The sequence below is a fragment of the Pristiophorus japonicus genome, unplaced genomic scaffold, assembly GCF_044704955.1.
Source record: "Pristiophorus japonicus isolate sPriJap1 unplaced genomic scaffold, sPriJap1.hap1 HAP1_SCAFFOLD_884, whole genome shotgun sequence".
NCBI lineage: Eukaryota > Metazoa > Chordata > Chondrichthyes > Pristiophoridae > Pristiophorus > Pristiophorus japonicus.
In genome coordinates, this window is record NW_027254807.1 from 89,332 (window position 1) to 113,877 (window position 24,546).

Sequence of the window (24,546 nt, forward strand, 5' to 3'; positions counted from 1 at the left end):
GGGAGGTGATGTCATGTATGTAATCTTCATGTAACAACACTGCAATACTGTGTATACTTGAGAAATGCACACATTGACCACAGGGGGTGAACTTGTGGGAGACACTCCTCACCTGGTCATCCAGGTATATAACGGGAGGTCCCACTCAGGGTCATCACTTCTTGGTCCTGTGAATAAAGGTGCAGGTCACAGAGTGACCTTGACCATAGAATGTGCCTCGTGTGGATTTGTGGTATTGTGTAAGGACTTTACACTGATTAATCACATTTTTTTCAAACAAATAATAGCTTTGAATTAAGAATAGATTGTATTCCCTGTTTCTTTACAAACTGTCCGCTGTTGATTTGTCACTTTCTTATTTCCTGCTCAGAAGTTTCTAATCGCTGTTACCTGTTGGACATAATTAAGTTGTAGGTTTTCTGTTCCTATCCTTCTCTTTTCCATCCACAACTAGAGGATTCCCCTTTCCATTCTCTTACCCACTTCAATACTCCTGGAACTGAAGAGCCAGCTGATCTGTTGGTTTCTAGTAAAGCCATGCTCATCCTAAATTGTCCTTTTCACCAATTTGCTATCTGGAGTGTTCTCTCTTCCAGATAAGGTTATATTTTGGAAAACAAAGTTTATGTCTGAGGCAAAGGATTCTGTTTAGACAGGACAGTCTTCACCTGAATTAGACTCATATAGATGACCTTGCCTTGTGCAGTGAGAGAGGATTAAATGTAGCGAGACCGAGGGGTATATTGAGCAGTATATATGAGAGAAAATGAATACTGGAACTAGAAGAGCTACATAGGTCCAGATGTTACAGAATAGAAGCGGGGATGGTGGTTGTCACTTAGAGTGCAGGCAGTAATATAATAATAGTAGGTTTCTCAAGGTGTGCTTCCGCTGAGTGCTGCTCCCCATTGGAAGTGTCAGATTGTGGAATTACCCCTGTTACAAGGGACAAAGATGGACTAAGTGAGTTGGCTAACCCATGGTAGATGGAGTTCAATGTGGGGAAGTGTGCAGTCATCCACTTTGGATGTGAGAAAGATGAATTGGAATATTTCCATAATGGTGAGAGATTAGGAGCTGTGAATGAGCAAAGCGATTTAGGTGTCTGTGCACACAAATCTATAAATTACCGCTGCCATTTACCCATTTCCTGTTGTCCGCTTAAGCACTTAGCAGTCCCGTCTATTTCTTTTCTTGTGTGCGTTTATCCCAGTGATGTAATGATGGTGCGGCACAAAGCCCGGATCATAGAATTATATCGGATATACGGCACAGAAATAGGCCATTTGGCCCAACCAGTCCATGCCACGTTTATGCTCCACTTGAGCCAAGCGTTTGAGCTGTCATTGCGGCCTCTGCTGTGTGGGGCTGCACTGCAGGTGGCCCTGGAATTGCTGCTGGATTCTTTCATGCTTGCTGTCATTTGTTGGGAGTTTCTGGACAGATCCTTCAATGACCCCCAATCACACACACTCAGAAGCAAGCTTCTCTTAAAAGCTGGGCTGTGGTGATCTGGTTTGCCTCAGCAGCTGGAGAGGGAGCTGACCTTATCTGTTGGCTAGCGGCTTCCTGCTGCTGTCCACCCATGCTCTGTGACTCATCACTTATGCTGCCCGCGTGCTGGCTGTCTGTTATGTATGATGCCTGGGGTCACCAGACACCAGAGGGCGCTACTGTCGGAGATCATTTGGCTGTATGCACGTGTGCGCGGTCACGGGTGTATATAAGCATGGGTACTAGGTCACGCGGGTACGTTGGGCGCGGAAAAAGATGGATCAGGTTTACACCTGACGCAGTTTACAATAACAAGTCTCTTGAGTCATTACATTTGGCGATGAGGTAAATTAAGAACCTTCGCATGTACAATGGACACTATTGGAATTCTTCACAAATTCATGGATGGCGAGGATTGGGCGGATTTCGTTGACCGCCTGGATCAATATTTTCTGGCCAACAAAATGGAGGGAGAGGCTGACACAGTTTGGCGCAGGGCGGTTTTCCTCACTGTTTGTGGTCAGAAAGTTTACGGCCTCATGAAGAACCTTCTCTCGCCTTTACGTCCAACGGACAAAGAGTACGAGGATTTGTGTGTTTTGGTGTGTGACCATTTTAAACCAAAAGTGGGGATCATCTCACGCTATCGCTTCTATCCGCATGTTCGTGCTAAGGGCCAGGATGTGTCGGGATTCGTCACCGACCTATGATCTCTTGCTGAGCATTGTAAGTTCGGGAACATGTTGGAAGACATGTTGAGAGATTTCTTCATAATAGGCATCAACCACGATGTGATTCTTCGGAAGTTGTTGGCCGAAGAGAAACTGGATTTGAAAAAGGCCATCGCGACTGCCCAGGCATGCATGACGACTGATGATAATTTGAGGCAGATATCATCGAAGAGTCGGAGCTCCACGGCAGGTACTGTAAACAAGATTGTGTCGTCTTCTGGCAGAGTTGCTTATGGCAGGGCCTACTCGACTGTTTATGTGAAATCTGTAGCTGCTTAGAGTATGCCAACTGGTACGAATCTGATTTCACCCTGTTGGTGTTGTGGGGCAATCATCGGCCTCAGTAGTGTCGGTTTAAACAGTACTCCTGTAATGGCTGTTCGAAAGTGAGGCATCTTCAGAAAATGTGCCCACAACTGAGCAAGCGTGCTGCTGCTCATCACATTGTTGATGATGACCAGCCCAGTGCTGGCCCGGATACACAACCCGAGCAGGAAGTGTATGGTCTGTATTCGTTCTTGGCAAAGAGCCAGCCGATAATTGTTAATGTGAAGCTGAATGGCGTGCCTGTATCAATGGAGCTGGACACGGGTATGAGTCAGTCGATAATGAGCCAAAGGACATTTGACAAGCTGTGGGACACTGAGGCTATGAAGCCTAAGCTGAGTCCAGTCAATGCCAAGTTGAGTACTTACACGAAGGAACTCATACCGGTGATTGGCAGTGCAGTAGTCAAGGTGTCATATGATGGTGTGATTCAAGATCTACCATTATGGATTGTCCCAGGTAATGGTCCAACCCTGTTCGGCAGGAATTGGTTCGAGAAAATCAAGCTGAACTGGAATGATGTCAAGTGTGTTCAAGTGTGGAAGAAGTTTCCTTCTTTGTTTGAACCGGGAATTGGTAAATTTACTGGAGCCAAGGTGCAGATTCACCTGGATTCTGATGCAAGGCCTGTTTATCATAAAGCTCAGTCTGTTCCTTACATGATGAGGGAGAAGGTTGAAATTGAGCTTGACAGACTCCAATGTGAAGGGGTCATATCACCGGTCAAGTTTAACGAGTGGGCCTGTCCTATTGTTCCTGTGTTGAAGAGTGATTGGCACTGTCAGGATCTGTGAAAACTACAAGGTTACGATTAACCGATTTTTGAAACAGGATCAGTATCCGTTACCGAAGGCTGATGACCTGCTCGCCATGCTAGCTGGTGGAAAGTCGTTCACTAAGCTAGATCTGACGTTGGCCTACATGACACAGCAGCATGTTGGCACTTCGAAGAAACTCACCTGCATCAACACCCATAAAGGACTGTTTGTCCTTTTGGAATTCGTTCGGCTGCAACCATATTTCAGAGGAATATGGAGAGTCTACTGAAGTCCGTTCCTAGAACTGTCGTGTTTCAAGACGACATTCTGATCACAGGTCGCGACATATTGAACATCTGAACAATCTTGAAGAAGTCCTACATTGTCTGAACAAAGTGGGACTCATGCTGAAACGTTTGAAGTGTGTCTTCATGGCATCTGAAGTTGAATTCCTGGGGAGGAAGATTTCTGCTGATGGCATCAGGCCTACTGATTCGAAAACCAAGGCCATCAAAAATGCACCCAGGCCTCAGAATGTGACGGAGCTGCGTTCGTTCCTACTCAACTACTTTGGTAATTTCTTACCCAGATTGAGCACTTTATTAGAGCCACTGCACATGCTACTCAGAAAAGGCGACAACTGGGTCTGGGGTGTGTCTCAAGATAGAGCCTTTGAGAAAGCTAAGAATCTGATCTGTTCAAACAAGTTGCTTGTTCATTATAATCCATGTAAGCGTCTTGTATTGGCTTGTGATCTTCATCATATGGAGGTGGCTGTGTAGTCCAACAAGCAAATGAGTCGGGTAAGCTGCAACCTGTTGCATACGCTTTGAGAAGTTTATTAAAAGTGGCAAGAGCTTACAGCATGGTATATAAAAAAGCTTTGGCCAGTGCGTATGGGGTAAAAAAGATGCATCAGTACCTGTTTGGTCTTCGTTTTGAACTCGAAACGGATCACAAGCCACTCATTTCATTGTTTTCTGAAAACAGATATTAATACCAATGCATTGTCTCATATTCAGAAGTGGGCGTTAACATTGTCTGCCTATGAATACGTTATTCATCATAGACCTGGTACTGAGAATTGTGCCGATGCACTGAGTCATCTGCCTTTGCCCACACCTGATATGAAGACGCCTCAACCTGCAGATCTACTGTTAGTAATGGATGGTTTTGAGAGTGAAGGAACTCCTGTCACTGCTCAACAAGTTAGGATCTGGACCAGCCATGACCCTATTTTATCGGTTGTGAAGCTTTGTGTCCTGAATGGTGATTGGTCTGCAATACCTATGGAGATGTATGATGAGACCGAACCTTACAACCATCACAAAGATGAGCTGTCCATTCAGTCAGATTGTTTACTCTGGGGTAATCGTGTCATTATGCCTCAGAAAGGTAGAGAAAAATTTGTACATAAACTACATCCTGGTATTGTCATGATGAAAGCCATTGCTAGGTCTCATGTATGGTGGCCTGGAATTGACTCTGATCTGGAATCATGTATGCATCAGTGCAATACTTGCAGGCAGGCCATGTATAAGGGCTGGCGCTGTTCCCTGCACTTTTCCTGTAGCTGTCGTGCTGCAAAAATCATGTCCGTTGTGCCCCGTAAGGGACAAAATCCGCACTGTGACTCTGGGAGGAGCTCCTCCCCGCCCCCCCGCCACAGGAAGAAGACGGTTGAGGAGGACTCTAGCGACGATCTTACAAAGGCCTTTGATACTGTCAACCGCGAGGGTCTATGGAGCGTCCTCCTCCGTTTCGGATGACCCCAAAAGTTCGGCACCATCCTCCGCCTACTCCACGACGACATGCAAGCCGTGATGCTTACCAATGGATCCATCACAGACCCAATCCACATCCGGACCGGGGTCAGACAGGCCTGTGTCATCGCTCCAACCCTCTTCTCAATCTTTCTCGCTGCCATTCTCCACCTCTCAACAAGCTCCCCGCTGGAGTGGAGCTAAATGACAGAACCAGTGGGAACCTGTTCAACCTACACCGTCTCCAGCCAGATCCAAGATCACCCCAACCTCTGTCGTTGAGCTACAGTACGCGGATGACGCCTGCATCTGCGCACATACAGAGGCTGCACTCCAGAACATGGTCGACGTATTTACTGAGGCGTACGAAGCATGGGCCTTATGCTAAACATCCATAAGACAAAGTTCCTCCACCAGCCTGTCCTCACCACACAGCACTGCCCCCCCAGTCATCAAGATCCACGGCGCGGCCCTGGACACCGTGGACCACTTCCTATATCTCGGGAGCCTCCTATCAACAAGAGCAGGCATCGACGACGAGATCCAACACTGCCTCCAGTGTGCCAGTGCAGCCTTCAGCCGCCTGAGGAAAAGAGTGTTTGAAGACCAGGACTTCAAAAGTGCCATCAAGCTCATGGTCTACAGGGCTGTAGTAATACCCGCCTACCTGTATGGCTCAGGGACATGGACCATGTACAGTAGACATTTCAAGTTGCTGGAGAAATATCACCAACAATGTCTCCGCAAGATCCTACAAATCCCCTGGGAGGACAGGTGCACCAACATCAGCATCCTCATTCAGGCTATCATTTCCAGCATTGAACCACTGTTCACACTCGATCAGCTCCACTGGGCAGGCCACATAGTCTGCATGCCAGACACGAGACTCCCAAAGCAAGTGCTCTACTCGTAGCTCCCTCATGGCAAACGAACCAAAGGTGGGCAGCGGAAATGCTACAAGGACACCCTCAAAGCCTCCCTGATAAAATGCGACAACCCCACTGACACCTGGGACTCCCTTGCCCAAGACTGCCCTAAGTAGAGGAAGTGCAACGAGAGGGCGTTGAGCACCTCGAGTCTCAATGCCGAGAGCATGCAGAAATCAAGCGCAGGCAGCGGAAAGAGCGTGCAGCAAACCAATCCTACCCACCCCTTCCCTCAACAACTATCTGTCCCACCTGTGACAGAGTCTGTGGCTCTCGTATTGGACTGTTCAGCCACCAAAGAACTCACTTCAGGAGTGGAAGCAAGTCTTCCCCGATTCCGAGGGACTGCCAATGATGACCTGCATGCAGCTGAGTAAAGTACCAGCGGAATCTCCGCTGAGCCTGTGATCGTGGCCATCTAAACCATGGTCGAGGATCCAGATTGATTTTGCGGGTCCTTTCCTGGGAAAAATGATTTTTGTTGTGGTGGATGCATATTCAAAGTGGATAGAGTGTATCATTATCCAGTACATCTACAGCCACTATTGAGAGCCTTCGTGTCATGTTTGCTACTCATGGCTTACCTTACATTGTGAGCGACAACGGATCTTGTTTCACAAGTCTTGAGTTTCAGGAGTCCATGGAGCTCAATGGTATTAGACATGTGAAGTCAGCTCCATTCAAACCTGCTTCTAATGATCAAGCAGAGCATGCTGTTCAAACGATCAAGCAAAGTATGAAACGTGTAACTCTGGGTTCACTGCAGACTCGTTTGTCTTATATATTGCTCAGTTACAGGACACGACCTCATATGCTTACTGGGGTTTCCCCTGCTGAACTACTGATGAAGAGAAATCAGTAGACCAAGCTTTCTCTTGTTCATCCTGATTTGAATGATCGTGTTGAAAACAGACATCAAAGTCAGCAATGATATCATGATCATGCTGCTGTGTCACGTGATATTTCAATACTGGATATACAGTCCAGTATATGTACTAAACTATGGTCAAGGTCCAAAGTGGATCATTGGTACTGTTACAGCCAAGGAGGGTAACTCTTGTGGTGCTCAAGAATGGGCAAACATGCATGAAACATGTTGACCAAGTAAAACTGCGGCACACGGATGAACTGGAACCGTTTGAGGAAGATGCAGTCAGTGACCAACCAACCAATGTTCATTCATCAGAGGACTCTGCTGTCATTCCTGAACCTGGACCTTCAGTCTCTGATGTGGTCATTACCACTCTCACCAGATCTGTTATTCAGCCTTGAGTCACAACTGACTCACAACGCTCGCCTAGAACTAAAGTTGAACTGAGACAATCAAGTCGTGAGCGGAAAGTCCCAGACCGTCCTAATTTGTAAAAAGACTGATATTAAGATCTTGAAAGGGGGATTGTTGTTATATATTGATACCTGGGGTCACCAGACACCAGAGGGCGCTGTCGGAGGTCATCGGGCTGTATGTGCGTGTGCGCGGTCACGGGTGTATATAAGTGTGGGTACTAGGTCATGCGGGTACTTTGGGCGCGAATAAAGATGGATCAGGTTTACACTTGACGCAGTTTACAGTAACAAGACTCTTGAGTCATTACACTGTCTGACCCTTTGGGAGTGAATATATTGGAGTTCCTCAATGGGTGGGGTAAGTGCAGTGCTGGGGGTGCTGCTACTGGTGCTACTACTTCTCAAGTGGCTGTTTTCCAACTAGTCCTGGGACCAGCCAGTTCCAGAAACCAGAGGAGACCTCACAAAGGCACAAAAAGGACAGTAATACAGAAAGGAACTAAGTATTGTAACACTAACACGGTACAGGCAAGTATTTCCCATGGTCCTACTGCTCCTGGATAGTACATGTGAGAGTCCTTCTGATAGGATCTTACCGGACAATGTTCTGGAAGGAGCCATTGTCAGAGGGGGTAGGGGCTGGTGAGAAAGTGATGCGTATCCTGCAGGTGAGGAGGTGGACAAACTTGAAGCTTTTATCAGTGGGCATTCTTGTGCTATCGGAATGAGGACTGTACAAAGAAGATGTAGAAAGGTGAAGACAGTTGAGTTTCAGGGCCCACAGAAAACAATACAGACTGTGAGGGACAAAGTGTACTGAGGTGCACACAACAATCACCCTGTCCTTGCTGAGAAGCATTGCCAGCCGGTGCCCAACATTGCTCCTTTCTAGTGACCCTCTTTTAGCACTGTCTCCGTGTGTGCTGGAACGTACAACCACCTTCAGTTCCTCAACTATTTGCTGCCATGTGTATCTTCAAGCTGTTTGTCACTGCTCCCTGCCTGAGGCGAAGTACAGCAGCACCCTCGGCCTCTCACAGCCTGCAGCAGCACGTCAGTGCTTGTCTCAAACTGTGAAAGAGTGAAAGAAAGAAAGAGCGAAAGAAAGAGAGAGTGAAAGAAAGAGAGAGCGAAAGAAAGAGCAAAAGAAAGAAAGAAGACCCTGACTCACTGACTCACTGACTCACTCACTGACTCACTGACTCACTCACTCCACTCACTCACACACTCATTCACTACTCACTCACATTATATAGCATCTTTCATGACCACTGGACGACTTAAAGCGCTTTACAGCCAATGAAGTACTTTTCGAGTGTAGTCGCTGTTGTAATATGGGAAACATGGCAGCCAATTTGCGCACAGTAAGCTCCCACAAACAGTAATGTGATAATGACCAGATAAACTGTTTTTCTTATGTTGATTGAGGGATAAATATTGCCCAGGACACCGGTGATAAGTTCCCTGCTCTTCTTCGAAATAGTGCCATGGGATCGTTTCGACCACATAAGAGGACATATAGGGCGTCAGTTTAACGACTCATCCACAGGATGGCACCTCTGTCAAAGCAGCACTCCTTCGATACTGCACTGGAGTGTCAGTCTAGGTTTTGTGCTCAAGCCACAGGATTGGGGTTTGAACCAACCACCTTCTGATTCAGAGGTGAGAGTGCTTTTTTAATTGGATTTATTCAATATTAAAAACACTTACAACATCGTGATCATTCCATTGTACCATACAATCACTATTCACCACTTCCAGCAACAAAAAAAGCTGATCACTAAAATATAAACAAGCTCACCACAATTCTGCCTCTCCGCATGGTCATTCCTTCACCACATAGTAGCATCAAAAACTAAAGTTTAATTTGTCTCCCATGAAATATCATAGAATTATGAAAATTTACAGCACAGAAGGAGGCCATTTTGGCCCATCATGGCCGACAAAGAGCTATCCAGCCTCTTGGTCCGTAGCCTTGTAGGTTACGGCACTTCAAGTGGTGAGGGTTTCTGCCTCTATCACCCTTTCAGGCAGTGAGTTCCAGACCCCCACCACCCCCTCAAATCCCTTCTAAACCTCCTACCAATTACTTTAAATCTATGCCCCCTGATTGTTGACTCCTCTGCTAAGGGAAATAGGTCCTTCCTATTCACTCTATCTTGGCCACTCATAATTTTATACACTTCAAAAAGATCTCCCCTCAGACTCCGCTGTTCCAAAGAAAACAACCCCAGCCTATCCAATCTTTCCTCATAGCTATAATTCCCCAGTAAAGGTAATATCCCCATAAATCTCCTCTGTACCCTCTCCAGTGCAAAACATCTTTCTTGTAATGTGGTGACCAGAACTGCATGTAGTACTCTAGCTGTGGCCTAACTAGTGTTTTGTACAGTTCAAGCATAACCTCCCTGCTCTTGTATTCTATGCCTTGACTAATAAAGGCAAGTATTCTGTGTGCCTTCTTATCTACTGGCCTGCTGCCTTCAGGGATCTGTGGACATGCACTCCAAGGTCCCTTTGTTCCGCTACACTTCTCAGTGTCCTACCATTTAATGTGTATTCCCTTGCCTTGTTAGCCCTTCCCAAATGCATTGCCTTACTCTTCTCCAGATTGACTTCCATTTGCCACTGTTCTGCTCAGCTGACCAGTTGATTGATAGCTTCCTGCAGTCTACAGTTTTCTTCTTCATTATCAACTACACAGCCAATTTTTGTATCACCTGCAAACTTCTTAATCATACCCCCTACATTCAAGTGTAAATCATTGACTTATACCACAAAAAGCAAGTGACCCAGTACTGAGCCCTGCGGAGCCCCACTGTATACAGCCTTCCAGTCACAAAATCACCCATTAACCATTACCCTTTGCTTCCTGCCTCTGAGCTAATTTGGAGTCCAACTTGCCAATTTGTCTTGGATCCCATGGGCTTTTACTTTCGACCAGTCTTCCCTGTGGGACCTTATCAAAAGCCTTGCTAAAATTCTCACACAACATCAAACATACTACCCTCATCGACCCTCCTTGCTACAGCCTCAAAAAATTCAATCAACTTAGTCAGACATGACCTTCCCTTAACAAATCCATACTGACTGTCCCCGATTAATCTGTGAAGATTTATCTTGTGCCTCAGAATTTTCTCAAATAATTTTCCCACCACTGAGGTTAGGCTGACTGGCCTTTAATTACTCGGTGTATCCCTTTCTCCCTTTTTAAATTATATTAAATTTAATTATTAAATAATAAATATTAATCTATTATACAGTAAAAAATGAGTAAAAAAATGCCACCCTTAAATTCCTTACCCAATAAACAATCACAAAGTCTCATGATGATTTTAGTCTATATTTAAATCCTCTTAGGTTTATTCTCCTCCCCTTATAAAGCAGAGCATTCCTTTGTTGCACATTCCTTCGTTGCACAATCATGAGTCTAGCCACACTGAACATTAAACTAATCATAGAAACATAGAAACATAGAAAATAGGTGCAGGAGTAGGCCATTTCACCCTTCGTGCCTGCACCACCATTCAATGAGTTCATGGCTGAACATGCAACTTCAATACCCCATTCCTGCTTTCTCGCCATACCCCTTGATCCCCCTAGTAGTAAGGACTACATCTAACTCCTTTTTGAATATATTTAGTGAATTGGCCTCAACAACTTTCTGTGGTCGAGAATTCCACAGGTTCACCACTCTCTGGGTGAAGAAGTTTCTCCTCATCTCGGTCCTAAATGGCTTACCCCTTATCCTTCGACTGTGACCCATGGTTCTGGATTTCCTAACACTGGGAACATTCTTCCTGCATCTAACCTGTCTAAACCCGTCAGAATTTTAAACGTTTCTATGAGATCCCCTCTCATTCTTCTGAACTCCAGTGAATACACGCCCAGTTGATTCAGTCTTTCTTGATATGTCAGTCCCGCCATCCCGGGAATCAGTCTGGTGAACCTTCGCTGCACTCCCTCAATAGCAAGAATGTCCTTCCTCAAGTTAGGAGACCAAAACTGTACACAATACTCCAGGTGTGGTATAACTGTAGTAATACCTCGCTGCCCCTGTACTCAAATCCCCACGCTATGAAGGACAACATTCCATTTGCTTTCTTAACCGCCTGCTGTACCTGCATACCAACCTTCAATGACTGATGTACCATGACACCCAGGTTTCGTTGCACCTCCCCTTTTCCTAATCTGTCACCATTCAGATAATAGTCTGTCTCTCTCTTTTTACCACCAAAATGGATAACCTCACATTTATCCACATTATACTTCATCTGCCATGCATTTGCCCACTCACCTAACCTATCCAAGTCATTCTGCAGCTACACAGCATCCTCCTCGCAGCTCACACTGCCACCCAACTTAGTGTCATCCGCAAATTTGGAGATACTACATTTAATCCCCTCGTCTAAATCATTAATGTACAATGTAAACAGCTGGGGCCCCAGCACCAAACCTTGCGGTACCCCACTAGTCACTGCCTGCCATTCTGAAAAGTACCCATTTACTCCGACTCTTTGCTTTCTGTCTGCCAATCAGTTCTCAATCCACATCAGCACACTACCCCCAATCCCATGTGCTTTAACTTTGCACATTAATCTCTTGTGTGGGACCTTGTCGAAAGCCTTCTGAAAGTCAAAATACACCACATCAACTGGTTCTCCCTTGTCCACTCTACTGGAAACATCCTCAAAAAATTCCAGAAGATTTGTCAAGCATGATTTCCCTTTCACAAATCCATGCTGACTTGGACCTATCATATCACCTCTTTCCAAATGTGCTGCTATGACATCCTTAATAATTGATTCCATCATTTTACCCACCACCGATGTCAGGCTGACATCATTCCCTGTTTTCTCTCTCCCTCCTTTTTTAAAAAGTGGGGTTACATTGGCTACCCTCCACTCCATAGGAACTGATCCAGAGTCAATGGAATGTTGGAAAATGACTGTCAATGAATCCGCTATTTCCAAGGCCACCTCCTTAAGTACTTTGGGATGCAGTCCATCAGGCCCTGGGGATTTATCGGCCTTCAATCCCATCAATTTCCCCAACACAATTTCCCGACTAATAAGGATTTCCCTCAGTTCCTCCTTCTTACTAGACCCTCTGACCCCTTTTATATCCGGAAGGTTGTTTGTGTCCTCCTTAGTGAATACCGAACCAAAGTACTTGTTCAATTGTTCTGCCATTTCTTTGTTCTCCGTTATGACGTCCCCTGATTCTGACTGCAGGGGACCGAGGTTTGTCTTTACTAACCATTTTCTCTTTACATACCTATAGAAGCTTTTGCAGTCCGTCTTAATGTTCCCTGCAAGCTTCCTCTTGTACTCTATTTTCCCTGTCCTCCTCTGCTGAGTTCTAAATTTCTCCCAGTCCCCGGATTCGCTGCTATTTCTGGCCAATTTGTATGCCACTTCCTTGGCGTTAATACTATTGCTGATTTTCCTTGATAGCCACGGTTGAGCCATCTTCCCTTTTTTATTTTTACGCCAGACACGGATGTACAATTGTTGTAGTGCATCCATGCGGTCTCTAAAGGTTTGCCATTGTCCATCCACTATCAACCCCTTAAATATCATTCGCCATCCGTGAGACTCGGACAAGTGACGAGAGTGTTACCATTGAGCCACAGCTGACGCCTACATTCTAGGGAAGATACGTTTAAACCACTTTATACAAAACCATCAATGAACCGAGGAAAGCTTGCTCCACTATCTTTTCTTTATTCATTATTGGGATTTGGGCATTGCTGGAAAGGCCTGTGTTTATTGTACATCCCCAATTGCCCTTGAGAAGGGGATGATGAGCTGCCTTGAATCATTGCAGTCTGTGTGGTGAAGGTAATTCCACAGCGCTGTTAGGGAGGGAATTCCAGGATGAAGGAACGGTGATATATTTCCAAACCGGAATGCTGTATGTCTTGAAGTGAAACTTGGAGGTGGTGATGTTCTCATGCACCTGCTGCCTTTGTCCTTTTAGGTGGTAGAGGCTGTGGGATTGGGAGGTGCTGTCGAAGAAACCTTGATGAGTTGCTGCAGTGCAACTTGTAGATAATACGCTCTGCATCGGGGAGAGTGGTATCTGAGTTTTCAGAGTCTAATGGCTAGAGAAAGCATGGATGGCCCTGGTGGCCTTTTCACATCTTTCTATTTGTGTATATATCTATAAGTAACACTTAAGATCGGGTGACATGATGAATATAAAATATCTTACAAATGTTTTATAACATTGGGCCCTGCCACGGGGCCCCTCAGGACAGGAAATTTGGGCACTCCTGTGGTTGCACATGCAAAGGAACTTCGGGTATGCTGTGGGAGCATTTGGTTCAAATTCTGAGCCGTTTAGTTCCAATTTAAAGTAGGTATTTTCATTGTCGGAAAATCGTGTTATGCTTATGTAGAACATGCTAAGATATCTGCTTTTCAAATAAATGTAAATATTTTAGATAATAGCATAAATACAGATTATATTATGACAAGGATTGACATGTGATAAATAAGTGACATATTCAGAAAACTTTCCCAGGAAAAGCCAAATGGATGATTATTGCAGCTGTGACTTGCTACACCCTCCATCAGCGTGACACGTCACATCAGTGGTGCAAAGTCAATGGGGTAGAGTGTGACTTTGTGCAATAGTGTGAAATCGGTGAGAGCGAATCGTCAGCCCAGTTTACATCTTTCCTGATTTTTATTACTAAGGGACAAAGTTAAAATCTACCCTGAGTGAATTCCTATTTTTGTTATCAGGTCCAGTGCAAACTATCTGTTTATTTTACAGCTTGGGGTCCGATCTACATAAGGTACTGATGAATATGAACTTTCCCGAGGACAGTAAAACCTTTGTAACTCCAAATGTCAAGGCTGCTGTGATCAAAGTGAATCAGCGCTCCTATTCCGAATTTGGTGTGACTGCCAATTTCTCTTGGGTAAGTGTTTCCACGAGGTGGTGATTAAAAGTGTTGGAGAAAGAAAATGTTACACTGTGTGTTTGGTGATAAGGGAATCACAATTGCCCGTTTGATTGATGACATCATCAGAACGCGCACCGCCACGGACCCGCCCCGGAAGGTAAATTCACCTCAAATAGTCTTTTAACCACCTATCGGTACCAACGACAGGTTTTTGAGTCGATATACAGTGCATGCTCAAGACCGCCAGCGGCCTTTAAAGGCGTGTTGCGTATAGCAGCATTCTTGTCGGTGAGATTTTTTTTGACTTTTCCAAACATTGCGAGTTGGCTTAATGACAGCGGGATTCAGTTATAGTGGGCCAGGCTCTTCAATCTCGACAACAAAGAGGATTTTTTCACATTTTTGAAACATTGTGAGTTGGCTTATTGACAGCGGGATTGAGTGATCGTACGTCAGACTCTTCAATCTCGACAACAGAGAGCCGTGATTCTGGAGGCTCTGCTTGCAGAGGAGAACTAAATGGGGTCAGTGCTGGCAGCGGAGCACCTCCTGCACATTGTGTGTGGCAGGGAGACACGCAGGAGAAGGTGGCACCGGCTCCAACAGCTGCAGAGGCTGCGGACATGGCTGAGGGACAGAGAGGGCGACAGAGCTGAACCCAGAGAGGTGTTCCAGGAATAACCTCAGGAAGGGACTACCAACAGGAGGAAGGTCGGGTTTGCTGATCCCCCGCACAACATAGTGGACCAGATGGACATGAGGCAGCATGCACAGGAGGCAGATGTTTGTAGCAGCAGGTTGCAGAGGGTGAGGAGCAACATCAGCAGGAGGGCAGGAGGGAGAAGGCATTGAGGCAGCTGTGAGAGGAAGACGCCTGCACACACATGATGGCAGCAGGACCTATCTGTTGTGTATCTTTAAAGCATGCACTCCCATGTTCCACCACCAGGGAGCGCATCCCCTGAAGTCCCAAGGGATCCCAACATCCCTTGGGAGCACTGTATATAAGCCGGCCCCTCAGGTCTGTTCCTCACTCTGGAGTGTCTTAATAAAGACTGAGGTCACTGTTACTTTAACCTCCCTGTGTGCAGTCTCATCTGTGTTAGGAACACAATAACTGGCAACGAGAATACGAATCCAACGCAAAGATGCAGCAAACTGTGGGCATCCTGGAGAAGTTCTCGGGGGGTGAGGACTGGGAAGCCTATGTCGAATGGCTAGACCAGTACTTTGTAGCCAACGAGCTGGACGGAGAAGGAAGCGCTGCAAAAAGGAGAGCGGTCCTCCTCACAGTCTGCGGGGCACCGACCTACAGCCTCATGAAGAATCTTCTGGCTCCGGTGAAATCCACAGATAAGTCGTATGAGGAGCTGTGTACACTGGTTCGGGAGCATCTTAACCCGAGGGAGAGCGTGCTGATGTCAAGGTATTGGTTCTACACGTGCCAGTGATCTGAAGGTCAGGAAGTGGCGAGCTACATCGCTGAGCTAAGGCGACTTGCAGGACAATGTGAGTTTGATGGCCACCTGGAGCAAATGCTCAGAGACTTTTTTGTACTGGGCATTGGCCACGAGACCATCCTTTGAAAACCTTTGACTGTAGAGACACTGACCCTCAGTAAGGCCATTGCGATAGCACAGGTGTTTATGTCCACCAGTGATAACACCAAACAAATCTCTTAGCACACAAGTGCTAGCAATGTTCATAAATTAACTGGAACTGTGTTTGCTAGCAGAAATGTACAGGGCAGAAACCACGAGTCTGCAACTGCCAGCAGGCCTCAGGTGACCCAGATGACTCAAAATCTGCAACAAAGGATGAATGCAAGGCAATTGTTATTGTGGAGCCTTCCATTCAGCCTATTTATGCTGCTTCAAAGGGTATGTTTGCAAGAGCTGTGGAACAATGGGGCACCTCCAACGAGCTTGCAGACAAGCTGCAAGCTCTGCAAAACCTGCAAACCATCACGTGGCAGACGAAGATCGGTCCATAGTGGATCAAAGCAATTTCGAGCCTCAGAGAGAGGGGGCAGATGCTGAAGTACACGGGGTGCACACATTTTCGACGAAATGGCCACCTATAATGCTAAATGTAAAATTGAATGGCTTACCCGTAGCCATGGAACTGGACACTGGCGCTAGCCAATCCATCATGAGTAAAAAGATGTTTGAGTGACTGTGGTGCAACAAGGCACTCAGACCAGCCCTGAGCCCCATCCAAATGAAACTGAGAACGTACAGCAAAGAGCTTATCACTGTCCTGGGCAGCTTACGGATGACCTGTGTCTCCGGAGACTGCAGTTCTGCAAGGATATCATGAGGGAGCTGTGCAATCTCCTGCAGCCAGACCTGCAGCCTCAAACAAGGTTGAGGACAGCTCTGACCGTCACATCAAAGGTGACCCTCGCACTCAATTTCTATGCGACTGGATCTTTTCGGGCTGCAACTGCAGATATCTCGAACATCTCCCAGTTCGCCGCACAAAGCTCCATTCTTCAAGTGACAGGTGCTCTGTATTAGAGGAGGAGGGACGACATATTCTTCCCTATGAACAGGGAGAAGGAGCAGGTGGAGCGGCAGACCAGATTCGTGAGGTTTGTGGGCTTCCCCAGAGTTCAGGGCATCACAGACTGCACCTGTGATGTATGTAGCACTCAAATCACTGACTCCACACAGTCTGGTGTTGTAGTAACTGCTGTGACCTTAGCCCTTTATTGTGTAACTCCAGAGTGCCTCTCAGGTGTGGTGGGCAGCCTTATATACTCTGTCTTGCAGGTACTTTCGGGTCTCCCACCACAGCTCCCTCTGTGGTGCACCATTGTAACTATACATTTAATGTACCTGGACAATACATAACATCTCACTCCCCCCCGCCTCCACCCTGCCATTTCCAAAAGCACATTGCCGGAAACCTCGGCCTTGTTCGTCCTAGTTGATTTGTGAGTGTGAGTCCATGACCATCCATTTCCCTCTTCCCCCCTCCATGTCGGGATTATGCTTGCGATCCGGTGCAAGCATGTGGTATTTGCAGTCCTTACATGGTTGATGAAGTACACAAACATAGCCCCCAATAGAAAGTAGGTACACATAGACAGTACATTTGTATGGTACATATAGATGCATTGAAGAGTTATATCAAAATGTTGCAGGTACACTGAACAGTTATTTAATCCCAGCTCCACTGGGTGAGGTATGGTGGCCGCATACTGCCCCTTTTTGCCCGAGGTAATGGGCTGCGCTGAGACAGGATATCGCAACTAGTGCGTTGCCTCTGTTCTCAGAAAATAGTTGCCTTTGCGACTCATCTGCAGCTGCTGAACCATTGCATGAATCACATTAAATCGGAAATTGCATTAGTCCATTGGTCATGTTAGTCACAGATCCATTAACCGTTTTACTTGTGCATTGTGATATTAACTTTTTTCACCAATCACATCAATCATTTTAATCACAGAAATCATTTTAGCATCAAAATATTAACTCGTCATAAATCACGTCATCTTACAAATCACAGTCATCATTTTGACTCACTCTTGCCCTTACAAAAGTCTCTTTATGGGGACCGCCAACGGTGTAAGGCCCCTTTAAGACTCCCGGGTACATTTCTCTTTTAAGACGCCATCTTGTTTTTCCCACGAGGCTTCCACTGGGCGTCATCATTTTAGGTGCTCTGCCTGCCTTTCTCTGCAGAACTCTGCTGCCACGAGGCTTGCCACCATCTTGAGCTTGCTGTGCTGAAGCCGAAAATGTCCCTGTCCTTGATCACTCGCATCTCGGAGATCTGCCCGTACTTGGAGAGCACTTCTTCCAGCGCCTGCTCGTCTGTGTCGAGATTGAGACCGCCGATGAACAGCTTTCCTTCTTCAGACCCTTTTGCGAGGTTGGTTTGCTGGGTGTTTTCCCTGCTGGACTCTAGCCTGCTACTGCCTAACGGTTCGCTCTTGACTCTCTCTCTCGAGATCCACCACACTTCGACCGCACCCGGGAGCCGCAACGCACCGGCCCCCGCTCCGCCGCATCCTCCGGAGCACCCCACACAGCTGACCTTTTTGCCCAGGAGCCGCCACACACACACACGTCCTCTGGAACTGGCCTCTGCCTGCGGGCCGACGGTGCATGCTGGAGCAGCCCGTCGAAGCCCTTCTCTCTCCTCCAGCTCGGTCGGCACTGCTGCTTGTGAACAGGGGGGACAGCGGTCTGTGGAGGAATGAAGCCTTCCCAACTCCCACGGACCTTTCCCATCCATCTCCTGCCGAGTAGCATCGGCACATCACCTGCAATGATCCACAAAGGTAAACCATGCTTCTCGTCCCCATGAGATACCTGCACATCCGCTCTGCCAAGAACAGGTATCAGTTCCTTGGTGTAGTTGCGCAGCTTTGCTGTGACTGGGGCCAGCTTGGGTTGATCCACAGTTTATCAAAAGTTTTCTTACTCATCAGCGACTGACCCGACCCCGTGTCCACTTCCATATTCACTGGGACTCCGTTAATCTTGACTTCCATAATCACTGGGGCCTAATCGTCAGTACAAGTATACAGTCCAAACGCATCATCTTCTTCTACCTGCTCCTCGCCGGATAGCAGATCATCTACCATCTCCTCAGCCACACAATGTGTTCTTTTGCACATACGCTGAAGGTGCCCTTTCTTGTGGCAGGTATTGCACGTATACTCCACAAACCTGCACCGGTGAGCCCCATGGCTTCCTCCGCAGCGCCAGCATGGTGCTACTCGATTAGCCCCTCTTGACGGACTCTGAGTTCCAGGATCCTGAAGTCTGTGCTCTCTGCCCTGGGCAAAGCCACGTTCTGCAGTTTTGTCCGTGACGGGTGCTATCCTGTGATTAGTACCTGCCGGGTTCGAGACCGTGTGGATCATCTGCTTGGTGCTGCAAGTCAAGGTCATAAATGCCTGGCTGATGTTGATGGCTTGCTGCAGGCTGACTGTAGGTTCAGTGGATAGCAGCTTGTGAAGGAAACCCTCATGGCCAATCCCCATAACAAAGACGTTTCGCAATGCCTCGTCAAGGTGTGTGCCAAAATCGTATGGCGCCGCGAGTCTCCTGATGTCCGCAGCATATTTGGTGATATCCTGGCCCTCAGGTCTGCAGTGGTGGTAGAATTTGTGCCTGGCCATGAGGGTGCTCTCCTTCGGTTTCAGTTGGTCTCGAATGAGTTCAATCAGCTGCTCATATGACATGTCCTTGGTGCTTGCGGGTGCCAGCAAATCCCTGACGAGACGGTAAACCTCATCGCCACAACTGGAAAGCAATATCGCCTTACGCTTCTCTCTCAGTGCGTTCGTGTCCCCCGTCAGGTCGTTTGCTATAAAGTAGTATTCGAGCCTTTCCGTAAAGGCATCCCAGTCATTACCCTCTGTGAAATCCTTTAGCGAGCCCAAAGTAGTCATGGTTGCGTGAAGCTCATCCGTGTCCTCGTCGCCAATTTGTGATGTATATAGCACTCAAATCACTGACTCCACACAGTCTGGTGTTGTAGTAACTGCTGTGACCTTAGTCCTTTATTGTGTAACTCCAGAGTGCCTCTCAGGTGTGGTGGGCAGCCTTTTATACTCTGTCTTGCAGGTACTTTCAGGTCTCCCACCACAGCGCCCCCTGTGGCACACCATTTTAACTATACATTTACATAACAGCACCCACGTGGCATTGAGGGTGCCATAGAACAATCCCAAGATCTTCCGAAACTGTAAGGGATTCCACTCCCTCAATGTCCAGCTGGTGTGCGACCACATCATGGCAGTTGATGCCCAGTATCCTGACAGCAGCCACGATGCTTTCATCCTACGCCAGACCGGTGTACCAGGCGTCTTTGCTGGGCCAAACCAAGATTGCGGCTGTCTCCTTGGAGACAAGGGCTACCCACTCTGCACTTGGCTGCTGACTCCCTTTCGACATCCCAGAACTGCTGCACAACAATCGCACATTGACTCATTCAGCCACCAGGTGCATCATTAAACAGACCATCGGAATCTTTAAACAGAGGTTCCGTTGCCCGGATCGCTCAGGCAGAGTACTGCAGTACTTGCCTGAGCGGGTCTCCCTATTCATGGTCATCTGCTGCATGTTTCACAACCTGGCAATCATGAGGCCACAACCATTGGAGGATGAGGGAGGCAGCATTACCACCTGACCAGCACGAGGAGGAGGAACAGGAGGAGGAGGAACAGGAGGAGGAGGAGGAGGAGGAGGAACAGGAGGAGGAGGAGGAACAGGAGGAGGAGGAGGAGGAGGAGAGGGAGGAGGAGGAGGAGGAACAGGAGGAGGAGGAGGAGGAGGAGGAACAGGAGGAGGAAGAGGCAGGGGAGGAGGACGAGGAGGAACAAGAGGAGGAGGAGGAGGGAGAGGAGGACCAGGAGGAGAAGGCACAGGAGGAGGACGAGGATTCTGGTTGGCGACCACGCAGGAGATGGCGTTGCAATCCAGACCCTGCAAGGGAAGTCCGAAACCGTCTCATTGCTGCTCGTTTCCACTGAGTTCATGACACTTTAGCCTTCACCTGTGCATCTCCATGGGCAAACCAATGAGCCCTGTCACACAGCATTCCCCACAGTCAAATGAGAGACCTGCACAGAAAATCAAATCCAAAAAAAGATTTTTACATCAGAAATTATGGATCCACAAAACATACACATAATCAATTCTCACCCTTGTGCATTTCCTTATAACCCCTCTTACACATTCCTATTCTCGAACTACGCTGTGGTGTCTCCCCTGGCTGCATCATGGCTCTGGGAAGGCTGCTGTGTTTCAGGTGTAGAAGATACAGATGTCCTTCTCGGATGCACTCGACCAGCTCTGGCACTGGAAGGGCCAGCTGCAGATGGGCCGCATCCTCCTTGGCACCTTCAGTCGGAATTGGCTGGGGCGATTCCATGCTTAGCAGCAATGGTGGAGTGGCAGGTCTCGGCTCAGTACTGCTGTGATCGTGAGAGACCACATTGGGATCCTGATCTGATGAGCCTGCGCCACTCCACCGGGGGCAGCACCTCACCATCCCCACCAATCTGCTGGTGCACAGGTCGGTGGGGTGGCACGACACCGGAAGGTCCCCCGTGGACTGTGGTGGACCCAGCCGTGATAGCAGCAGTCTGATCTCATGTGGCATCCAGCTGAGACTGCATGAGAGCAGACATAGTCTTGATGCCCCCAGAGACGACAGCAGTAAGATGCTCCATGGCCTGTTGCCCAGAGTGCATGAGAGCATTCTGAGCTTCCAGACCAGCGGCCATCCTCTCCAAAACGGCACTCAGATGTTCCCTTGCACCTGTGCTGTATTGGCAGCTGCCACATCGCCCACGACATGCGGCATCACAGCTGGATCTGCACGGTCGCTCTGGGAGTCCACCATTGCCTGCACACTGGCAATGATAGGTTCCATGGTGTTCACAGAGCTGTCCACAATACAGGAGGCAGACTCCTCCACGCTCCTGACCACTTGCGACAGGCTCTCGGGCATCCTTCCCATTTCCCGCAACATCTGGGAATGCTGACCTCCACCCTTCCTTCAAAACCCCCAACATTGATGGACTCATCTGAATCCTCTGCTTCAGAACTCGCGCGTGAACTCGCCCCCTAGAGAGATGGCACCCGAGGTTCCCTTTGCCTTTGACCATGCTGCAGCCCGGTAGGCCCCGGTGCATCACCCAGTGCTGACTCCTCTCCTAAATCTAACTGCAATGACCATCTACACCCAGTATCTGAGCTGGAGCGTGCGAGTGTAGGAAGCAGTGACAAGGTGCTGGCAGCACTGTTCCCCTCTTCATCGTTCTCATCGGACATGCCGGCAATATCTGCAATCGGCTCAAGGGTCTCGTCCTGGCGCTGGATCGCACTTGCCTCTAGGGTCTCGGTCCCGCTGTGGCTCACACTCGGGGTCTCATTTGCAATCATAAATGGCACAAGGGGTCCCGTCAGGGTGAGGTAGGGCATTGGACCATGCAGCAAGCAACTTGCACACAATCATAAGCAACTGACTGGTAGAGCATTGGACTGTCAGGGAGAGATGGCATTAAAGTAAGGCCTTCACTTACCCATGCTGCCCCGAGTGGGATCCACATGACCGGCAGCCACAGGGAAGGCAACATGTGTGTCCACTAGCCGCTGCACCCTCTCTACTACATCAGTCAGCTGTTGGATATCGGTCTTGCTCCCACCAGTGCTCTGCTGCTGCAAACGCTTGTGAGAGACATTGGCCTGCAAAGCAAAGATGTAACATTGTCATGAGGCCTCGGCAATTAGTGCAAGTGTGGGTCCATTACATGCAGTGTAACTCTCACATGAAAGGGACCCTCCATTGTGAGTATACACATATAGAAATACATGCCTAAGCAATCACTGCTTCACTAACTATATTGTGAAGGTGGGAAATAAGAGTAGGTGAAGGAGAGGCTTGCAGATGAAAGGTGGGGGAACATACTCACTTTCATCAGTCGAATGATATCGTTTGGCCTTTTGCTACATTGGGTGGCTTGCGGTCATGAATGGAGCTCCCCGACACCTCCACAGCGATCTGTCTCCAGGGATTCACAAACACAGCGTGAGTGGGTCTGTCTGTGTCTGGATACAGAAGGTGCCTCCACAGCTTGGATCAGGGTCTCAAGTTCCACATCTGAGAACAGCTGGCCCTCCTTAGACCACTTGGATTATCCATTCCTTCGAAAGCAACAGAGACATACTCAGTGCTCAGGGCCTCGCTGCAAAACCTGCCCTTTAACCTGCCAGGGAGCAGCTGCCTCGTGATGAGCAAATCGGCAGCAGCTGAATTTCGTGACACAATCAGCCGCTCCGCCCCCACCCCGCTGCAAACAGCCCAATCCCACCACCACTACAGCACCGCTCCTTTCTTTCTGCAAAAGTGCTGAATTTCCCTCGAATGGCCGCCACATCCATTGCAGCGGTAATGAATGGCAAAAAGTGGAAGGCGCACCTCGTTTCGGGCAGTGGACAATTTCGGCCCCAACTTGTTTAGATCAGTTATCCCCTGGGCTGGGATCACTCAACACTTCGACTGCAACCGCAACAGAAGATTCCTTCAGATCATTAATAACTGGATCATTTTTAACAAAGAAGAATAGTTAAATGAAAACTGCTCAGATGAGCTCTGACCCTACAAGGCCTGTTTGAGGCGATACAACAACTTGCATGTGTAGAAGCATCACTAATGTAGAAGAGTGACCTGAGGCCACCAGCAGAGTAATGGGAAAAAAGTGGATATTGAACGAAAGGAGATATTAGGAGGGATAACCAAAAGCTTGGTCAAAGAGGTGGGTTTGAAGGAGACTCTTAAAGGTATCAAGAAAGGTGGAAGTGTTTAATGAGCTAATACCAGAGCATGCAGTTCAAATGTCTGACCACACGGCAGGGCAGGGGAGTTCACAAGCCCAGACTCAGACAAGTGGAGAGTTCAGGGAAGGGGTTGAAGGGCTGGAGGAGGTTACAGAGATGGAGAGGGCTGTGGCCATGGAGTGATTTAAACACAAAGATGAGAATTTAAAATGTAATGTTGCAAGGAGTGGGCGCAATGACTTGAAACCAATGTGGGTCAGTGAGGATGTGCGAGGGGGACTTGGTGTGGGACAGCATACGGGCAGTAGAGTTTGGATGAACTAATGCTTAGAGAGTGGAGGATTGAAGTAATTGATTCTGGCAGTGAAAAAGGCATGTAGGACAGTTTCAGAACAAATAGTCTGAGGTTGTGGCAAAGGTGGATAATGTTATGGAAGTGAAAGTAGGCGGTTTTTGTGACGGAGCTGATATAGGGTTGGAAGCTCAGTTCAGGGTTGAACAGGATGCTGAAGTTGTGAACAGTCTGGTTAAGTCTGAGACAGTGGCTGGGGAAGTGGATGGAGTTGATGGTGAGGATATGAAGTTTTTGGCAGGGCCGGAGATGGTTGTTGATTTCTGGTAGATCCAGAGGATGGTGGTGGATGAGGTGAGCAATCCGTTAAGAGGTGGACTGAGAAACACTTCAGTGAGAAGAGGACTGGTGTGAATTGTTAAGCTGCATTATTTTACAGATAGCAAGTTAACATACAGAGTAACAGGGATGTGATTCTACATCTCTGTTTTGACTGAGAGTCACTTCTATGACTGAAGTTTCAGTTCCTGATCATTAAAAGGTACTTGTGAAACTTGCTGAGAATTTAAAGGGACCTCTAGATAGTGAAATAATGGATTTCTCTCTGGCGATTCCATTGTGTCTGCGCTTTGAGGAGGAGGATGATGAGAACATGGAGAAGGAAAGGATGGAAACCAAGAGAGAGCAGCAACATGTACGAAGCAACATGATCTGCAGATGTCCACATCACAGGGTCTACAGACTATG

At 47.7% G+C, this 24,546-nt stretch overlaps 1 protein-coding gene across 1 annotated transcript in view; it reads left to right on the forward strand.

Annotated features, from left to right (window-relative positions):
* Positions 1-24,546, forward strand: part of LOC139257606 (uncharacterized) — a 108,990-nt gene that overhangs the window by 43,068 nt on the left and 41,376 nt on the right. The window contains exon 5 of the mRNA XM_070874544.1: positions 14,070-14,217. Coding sequence (XP_070730645.1) covers positions 14,070-14,217 — 148 coding nt within the window. The remainder of the gene's footprint in view (positions 1-14,069; positions 14,218-24,546) is intronic.